The following is an 8,690-nucleotide window of genomic DNA, read 5'->3' as shown; positions in this document are numbered from 1 at the left end:
AACAAGCTATGCATTCCAGCTAGCTCCGTTCATTTGTTGTTGCTGCAGGAAGCGCATGGAGGTGGCTTGATGGGGCATTTTGGAGCTAAGAAAACGGAGGACATACTTGCTGGTCATTTCTTTTGGCCAAAGATGAGAAGAGATGTGGAGAGGTTTGTTGCTCGTTGCACGACATGTCAAAAGGCTAAGTCACGGTTAAATCCACACGGTTTGTATTTGCCTCTACCTGTTCCTAGTGCCCCTTGGAAGATATTTCTATGGATTTTGTGTTGGGTTTGCCAAGGACTAGGAAGGGACGTGATAGTGTGTTTGTGGTTGTTGATAGATTTTCTAAGATGGCACATTTCATACCCTGTCATAAAACGGATGATGCTACTCATATTGCTGATTTGTTCTTTCGAGAAATTGTTCGTTTGCATGGTGTGCCCAACACAATTGTTTCTGATCGTGATGCTAAATTTCTTAGTCATTTTTGGAAGACTTTATGGGGAAAACTGGGGACTAAGCTTTTGTTTTCTACTACATGTCATCCCCAAACCGATGGTCAAACTGAAGTTGTCAATAGAACTTTGTCTACTATGTTAAGGGCTGTTTTAAAGAAGAACATTAAGATGTGGGAAGATTGTTTGCCTCATATTGAATTTGCTTATAATCATTCGCTGCATTCTACTACAAAGATGTGCCCATTTCAGATTGTCTATGGTTTCTTGCCTCGTGCTCCTATTGATTTGATGCCTTTGCCATCTTCTGAAAAACTAAATTTTGATGCTACTAAGCGTGCTGAATTGATGTTAAAACTGCATGAAACAACTAAAGAAAACATAGAGCGTATGAATGCTAAATATAAGATTGCTGGTGATAAAGGTAGAAAGGAACTAATATTTGAACCTAGGAGATTTAGTTTGGTTGCACTTGAGAAAGGATAGGTTTCCTGATTTCAGAAAGTCTAAATTGATGCCTAGGGCTGATGGACCATTTAAAGTGTTAGAGAAAATTAATGATAATGCATATAAACTCGATCTGCCTGTAGAATTTGGGGTTAGTCCCACATTTAACATTGCAGATTTGAAGCCATATTTGGGAGAAGAAGACGAGCTTGAGTCGAGGATGCCTCAAATGCAAGAAGGGGAGGATGATGAGGACATCAACACCAACGATACATCCACGCCGACACGAGTACCAGTTTCTGGTCCTATTACTCGCGCCCGTGCTCAGTCACATTAATCATCAAGTAAGTTCACTCTTGAGTTCCTGTCCATCATATTTAGACCATGGAGACGCGTGCACTCTTGTTTTGGTTAGGAACCAGGGAGAGGACCGAAAGGGACAAGGATTCGCGGAGGCTGAATTCGGACTCCAGGACAGCTCCAACTTGTGATGGTCACCACTGGTCGCATACGGACTCGGATTGGGGCGTTCAAGTACTTCATGGAATCCTTATGAAGTCTATTTTCATATGGATCTAGAATCAAGTCCATATCTATTTTGAGGCGGCCGCAATGACTGAATTACTACTGAGAGCTTGTCTGTCCAAAGGTGCTCGTGTCACCTTAGTTTGGTCCAATGGGCCGTGTATCAAGTTGGGTCCATTAGGGACGCGTCCTAGGGTTGGAGAACGACCCCAACACCCCCCTGGTCGTCCTTCCACCTTCATATACTCCTTAGGCCGCCACCAAGAATAGGTCGGGTTTTGTTAGATCAAGTTAGCTCTCGCTACTTGCTTGTAAGCGCGCGTGCTGGATCAGTCGCCCGTCTTCTTGTCTTCGGAACCCCACCTTAATTGAGATGGAGTTGAAACTTTCATCTACATCTAGTAATTCAGTACTTGCTATACTTGTTCTTGCTAGTTCTTCGATTGCTTGCAGGACGAGTGCCCTAGTGGCGGGGTGACGCGCTCCACAAGATCACGGCAGCCTTGAGGTGGTGTATCGGTTGCTAAGGCGCAGCTTGGAAGGCTGTAGTTAGGGGCCGTGAACAGTCGTCCTCCACCCATCAATCGAGTTATCCCGTCACACCTCTCATTCATTGCAACTTTCTCGGAGAGTCAAACCATCTCAAGTTTGACCAAAATTATAGAGAGAATTATAAAGATTTATGACATCAACTAGTTATACTATGAAAATATAATTAATGAAGAATCTAATGATTCTTAGATGGTATTATAAATATTATTATTATATAAATTTGGTCAAACTTAAGATGCTTTAACTCTCTAAAAAGTTGGAATGACTTATAATTTGGGACGGAGGAAGTAGTTTTTAAACCATTCTGACTAGGTAGTTATACACCCATCGAATTCACTGGGAATAAACCATTTATATTTTGGATCATGACTCATGAGTGAAGCAAGTAATTAGCAAGAATAATGAACAGTAACCATGAACTATCAAAGCTGTTAGAAATTGAAACAACTGCTGAATATGGAACAATTGGAAAGGCTAAATGGTCAAATAGGTCGGGCCCAACATGCGGCACGGGGCACGCCCCAATTAAACAGGTCGTGCCGACATTACGCGATGACTAGTGTCATGCTTGGGCTGGGCCACAGCCTTGGCCCCTAGTGCTAGCACAAGCATGACCTATGTAGTCAACAAGCTGTTAAAGCGTGCACAAGAAAAAACCCTACATATATGAAACAAAACCAGCTCTCGACTCCCCACCCCAATCCTCCCGCTGCCGCAACACCCCACTCCCCTGCCTTCTCCCCACTCACCCCTCCAATCCCGGCCTCCTCTCCCGTCTCTTGAAGCTCCTAACTCAATCCTCCCAACCCGGCCGCTCTCCGACTCAATCCATGTGCCCGGTCTTTGTCCGGTCTCCACTCCATGCCCACCGTCTGCTACTACTGCCAAGGCTTTCCTACCAAACTAGCCTAGAAGTCGTCATATGTCATGGAAATACGTATGCAATTAACTATGCATTATCTAAACTTCTAAAGCACAGTTACAACTTACAAGTCTTACCTTTAATATAAAGACCTATCCTTCGGTACTGAAAGGTGGTTGATAATAAGCAGTAATCATCCTGTGGAGGCAATTCCAGCCGTTTAACCCGTCACTTCTTTAAGATCTCGACGCACTGGATCCATGGAGAGATGAAAAGCAACGGCTTGGAGAAACCAATGCTATGTATCGAATAGATGATAGAGGAGTATCAATTCATGACTTGGATAAGGGAAAACCAATAGATCACACTGGCGCCTACATAAAAGAAAACAAACAGAAGTACACAACACACTGCCTGTTAAATTGTAGCCTAGTTGAATTAATAACTATAGCTAGCATATGTGCTTAACAAGAGGAGAAGAATCATCACGATATCAGAGATACCTGATTAGTATGTTCTGCTATCTCTGCAAGTTTAATGAGATGGCAAAGGAGGATATAAGAAGTCTTCTTTCATCAGCTGGAGGTCATGGCCCTTTGCATATCTTGAGCAGCCCCAAGCAGAGCTAAAGGATGAAATATAATAGTAGCTGGAAACTGGAGAGGTAGCAGTCAGCTTGCTTCCTCTTCGTTACATCTAGCGGATAATGTGTGATGGGTACATGGATAGAAGACGCGTGTAGACTACAAAAGCAGTCTTCAAACGCTAATATATTAATTAATCGGGCCGGTTGTTGAGTACTGTAATTTAAGTTAACGAGCAGCCTATTGGCATTAATTAATTGATAGTAATCCTAATAAAAGCAGCCTACCATGCATAACCCAGAGTTCAAGGCCTGGAAAATAAGTTAATAGCCCGTCTCAGTAGAGAGTTTTGTGGCATTGTTTTCAAGATTGACATTGCATATATCACGAAATAAAATATGGATGAAACACTCACTCTTAATGGTAAGTTTTATTCTATGGTTTCATAGGCATTTAATTTTATGACTCATAGATAACTTGTAATCGTATCAAGAGAGTTTCATCCACATGAAAGTCACATCTTCTCGCTTCTTAAAAATATTGTCGCATCATCAAAAACGCTTATATGGCAGCTTATTAAATGCAAATAAAATTCTAATAAAACTCTCACTAAGACTGACCTAAGCAAATGTATTGTATATTTTAAAAAGATGTCGCTTCTAATCATCTATGCAAGTTGCATTATTTGTAAATTATAAGGGCCGGCCCATATAGATGATGGTGAGTTAAAAATGTCTATGAGAGCGACAAGCCACCAGCTCTTTGTCATGGCGTCATAAACAAATACTCCTACCGTAGGCCAGCGGGAGCAAAAGGAAGTTTGCTTTGGAAGGATGCCTACCGTAGCTTTATACACATGTATAAAGCTATGGTCCACCTTATATAGCAATACAAAAGGAAGAGACAAAGATCGCTTGAACATATATGCAGGGAACAAAGTTTATTTGCCGCCAAAGATCGACTTGTTGTGATGGAACTAACCACTACAGCAGCCGAGTGCCCCATGCACTCGGCAAAGACACCCATGCACTCGGCAAATCTTTTGTCGAGTACAACACTCGACAAAGAGGCTCCGTCGAACCTTTTCACGGTAAAGCCTGCTTTGCCGAGTGTCAAATCTCAGGCACTCGGCAAAGGCTTTGCCAAGTGTCAAGCTAGCACTCGACAAAGGATTGATGGCCGTTGGCCGAAGGCTCACGCTGTCTTAATTTTTTTTAATTTCTTTGTCGAGTGCAACACTCGGCAAAGAATTTTCTTTTTTTTTTCAAAATTCTTTGCCGAGTGCCATAGCGCCGAGGCACTCGACAAAGACTGTTTTTATTTTTTTTAAAATTTTCTTTGCCGAGTGCCACTGTCAAGGCACTCGGCAAAGCATTTTTTATTTTTTTTAAATTTTCTTTGCCGAGTGCAATGGCCATTCCACTCGGCAAATCTGGGAAATTGTTGCTGCTATTTTTCCAACTTTGCCGAGTGCAATGGTCATTGCACTTGGCAAAGCCACAGCAAATTTTTTTTTTGCTTTTCCATGTAAACAACAGTGCATATATATATATTAGAAACCACAATTCAACACAATATATCAGAAACCACATATATATATCACAAACGATCAATTATGTCCGAAATCCACAATATATTACAAACCACAAGTTCAAAGTTCACAAGTTCAATACATAAAGGCATGCCTACATAAAACTGACTCCGGAAGTGGCTCACGGCGAATGTGAGGGTTGCGACGCCCCAACTTGTGATGCCGGCGACCCTCCGAGATGGTTCGACGCCGCCCCCGATTGATGCTGCACAAAAGAGAAGAGATTGCACGTGAGTGACAAGATAAAAATGTAAGCAGTTTAAAGAAAAGTTGAAAATTTCGGCAGCACCTCCCCTGCACGGGGAGGTTTCCAAAACCTGCAAGAAAAATGTCGGCACGAAGACCGACAACCACATTTCCGGCACGAAGGCCGACACATCAACAAACCCGGCACGAAGGCCCACACATCAACAAATCCGGCACGAAGGCCATCACTAGATTTGACACTAAGCATGAGCATAGAAAGTAAAGCATCCGTACTCATACTCACCGGAGTAGAATCTGGACGATGTGGTGGTGGTGGTTGTTGTGGTGCAAGCAGGTTGGCTGGGATCTCCCAACCTTGTTGCAGCCCAAGTTGTTGCACGAACTGGAGCAAACCTGCTTGCTGGGCCTCCAAAGCTTATAGCCTCTAACGCTCGGCCTCCCGTTCAGCCAGCTGGGCCTCCTGCTGGGACCGAAGTTGCTGCAGCTCGGCCTGCAACATTTGACACCAATGTTTCAATAATGCATAGCTAAGGAATGTAAATGACAAAGAACGACGAATGAAACTGGAATACTTACCTGGAGTGCCGCCACCGATGACGGTCGTTGCCTTATGGGCACGCTAGAGCTCGTGCTCGCTGCTCGGAGGTGCTAGATAGGAGGAGTAGAGCCCGTGTCGAGGATGCCATCACCAATCCAGAAACGCCCATGCTTCTTGCCTTCCCCCACCCTCATCACGAGCTCAGGATCAAGGCGCTCCTCGGTCCTCGGATCATAGGCGGGCCCGTGGACTGACCTTGCCACCTTCGTGTAAGAAGTGAGGCGGGTGTGGACGCTGGAGTTGGTGTACGCCTCTGGGCCCGCAATCGGGTTGTACTCGATGTTGGACTTTACCGGGCCCATGTGGGCCAGAGCATACGCCAGTGAGTTGGCCAATTGGCTGGCCACCGTGCGCCGCCGACTGCGAGAAAGACAACAACATGTGGTAAGAAATAATGCAAAACTGAGCGCGGCTAGATAAGACAAATGGTGGAGACTTACATATGTCTTTTCATACTTGCTGAGGCTGGCGCTGCCCTGATGGTGAGGTACACCTGGCATCATCATAGGTGCTCGCTTTTCTCTTGGTGCGCCCTCTGCCAGTTCGCGTCCAACCATTTGTCCACTATAGCAGCCCAGCAATCGGGGTGGGTGGCGCACCAGTTTGGAATCACCTACAAGCCATCATAAGATCAAATTAGGCATAGTTAATCTCAGAAGAAATCAATAGGAGATTGTTTTCTATTTACCTGTAGGTACTGCTCCCTGGTAAGAACCTCTGTCTCCCTTCTTGCCTGTGTCTTGTTGATTCTTCTATTACGGAAGGTGGCGTTGTAGTCTCTGTGCGCCTGGAGGCGGGCCTCGTAATACAAGTCCGAGACACGCATTTTACAGGAAGCGTAAGCCACCTGATACGCCCTATCCTCCTGTCTCGGCTGGCATCTGAAGAAGTCCTGCATAAAGACACGAGGTATCCATTATTTTGTTTAAAGAATGTGCATTGAATGCAATGAATTGAGGGCCGTAGTGCGAGAAAGGCTTACCCACAACTCCTGAATCACCCGATCCGCCAAGTTTCTATGCTCAGTGTCGGTGGCGACGAGGGTGTACTGGTCAAACGAGGGTACCACTAGGTCCCCATCCTCTAACGTCCACACCAGGCCAGGGAAGTGTTCCCTGCACAGAAGTCCCAGGATCCCATTGACATTGCGAGCCTCGATCCCCTCCTCCACAAGCATCCAATTCCTGCACAAGTGGTTAACAATAGTTATTATTAGCTCTTATTATCATTTTTCAACATATCAAATGAAGAACATATGAAGTTACTTACTTATCCCCCTCGGGTGCAATCAGTGGGCGGCGGTGAGGAGGAATCGGTCGCTTTGGGAGCTAGCTGGGACCTCGCAAGTAGGGTTTGGAGGCTGCAGAGGAAGTCAAACCCCCTGCCCCCTCCTCGGACGTGTGCGGAACCACCTCCTCGTCGTACATCTGTGGAGCCGCCTCCTCGCCCACCGTGGCCAGAGGGCCGTCGTCGTCCCTAGAAGAGCGCGAGGAGCCGAGCTCGTGGCCAGTCGATGGCTCCCGTCTAGGCCTGCCCCTCGGCCTCCTCTGCCTCTATGATGTCTTCGCCTCCGCCTCCGTCTCCTCAGCCTGTGGTGTGTCCCTCGATCTCATGTAAGTCGAGTGATAGCTCCTCCTAGTGGGCCCCATCACATGTAATTAAAAAGAATAAACCAGTATTAGTCAAGATAAACGAGAAGTACTTAGCAAGGTATGCAAAAAAAGTAATTACAAAATAACATAGTATTACATGTATTTCTAATATTCTTCATGATCGGGATTATCTGAACGATAGGTATCGTCATCACTATCAAGAGCCTCCAAATCGTCAACAGCCTCATTCTCATCGCTGTCGTTGCCTAGTTGTAGTCCGTCAAGCATTTTCAAGTCTCTCGGATCATGCACCTCATCTGCAGCTTCCTCGTCAACAACCCATTCCTCGTCTACTTCCATTTCAATCTCTCTTGTTGTCTATCTCAAGCATCCCTGGTAGCCCCTCGTCTTGTTGATAGAACTCCCCGTCATCATGCGTGGGTGGGTTCAAGTTGTAATCATCATCGTTTGGGCGAGGTAATTTACCATGTGGTGATACCTTGTGCACAATATACCAACCCTGAAGACGTGGGTCGGTTTTGCAAGCATATGGACAATAATAAACTTGCCTAGCTTGTTGAGCCACAATATAGACATCATCTCCTAGATAGAAGGAATCCTGTCTCGTTTCGACTATCCCAAGTTTAGGGGACTTTTTCGATACTGCAGGATTAAACCACTGGCATTTGAATATGACTGGCCTAGGTGCTTTTTCACCATGGTATTGGAGCTCATATATTTCTTCAACTATGCCATAATAGTCCTCCTGCTCAGCGCCGGGCGTAACTACTCCGGGCGTATATACTCTGGTATTCGTGGTCTTTGCATTGGGCCGACTCTTCTCGTAGCTTGTTGTGTGAAAGCGATATCCATTCATGTCATAAGCATTAAATGACTGAGACCTTATAGTCAAAGCCTTTGCCCACTTGTCATAATTCGGCACTTATAGACAAATCACTTTGGCACTGCAAGGTAAAGCAGGAGAGAAATGAAATTAGGTAACTAGGAATGCCAAACTTGGAACGAGCTAAGTTGGTCAAAAGGTACCTTTCTTTGGAACCATGTAATGAAATCAGGCGAACCATGTTCAAGAAGGGTCTCTCGTTCATGGTCAGAAGGTGGCCTTGGATGATGCCAGTATTGGTCAAAAAATTCCCTGCACCGACAAGCAACAAGGTTGTTGGATGCAGAAAAGATGACTGGCTATGTAACAAGTTCGTTGAGAATTTACCTCTGATACTTGTCGACTTCAGTCAAGGATCGTCAACACGTAGAGCATGATCTTGCGCCAC

At 45.1% G+C, this 8,690-nt stretch overlaps 1 protein-coding gene across 1 annotated transcript; it reads right to left on the bottom strand.

The window, feature by feature from the left end:
* Positions 1 to 6,458: 6,458 nt before the first annotated feature.
* LOC136466432 (uncharacterized) lies at positions 6,459 to 7,010 on the bottom strand (the record flags this gene model as incomplete). The annotated part of the gene is made up of 2 exons (XM_066464841.1): positions 6,459 to 6,698; positions 6,789 to 7,010. Coding segments are annotated over 2 exons (462 nt in total), but the record flags the coding sequence as incomplete, so codon positions are not given.
* Between the last annotated feature and the right edge of the window lie 1,680 nt (positions 7,011 to 8,690).

Source organism: Miscanthus floridulus, chromosome 7 (genome assembly GCF_019320115.1).
Source record: "Miscanthus floridulus cultivar M001 chromosome 7, ASM1932011v1, whole genome shotgun sequence".
In the NCBI taxonomy this organism is placed as follows: domain Eukaryota; kingdom Viridiplantae; phylum Streptophyta; class Magnoliopsida; order Poales; family Poaceae; genus Miscanthus; species Miscanthus floridulus.
This window is presented reverse-complemented; position numbering and strand designations above follow the sequence as displayed.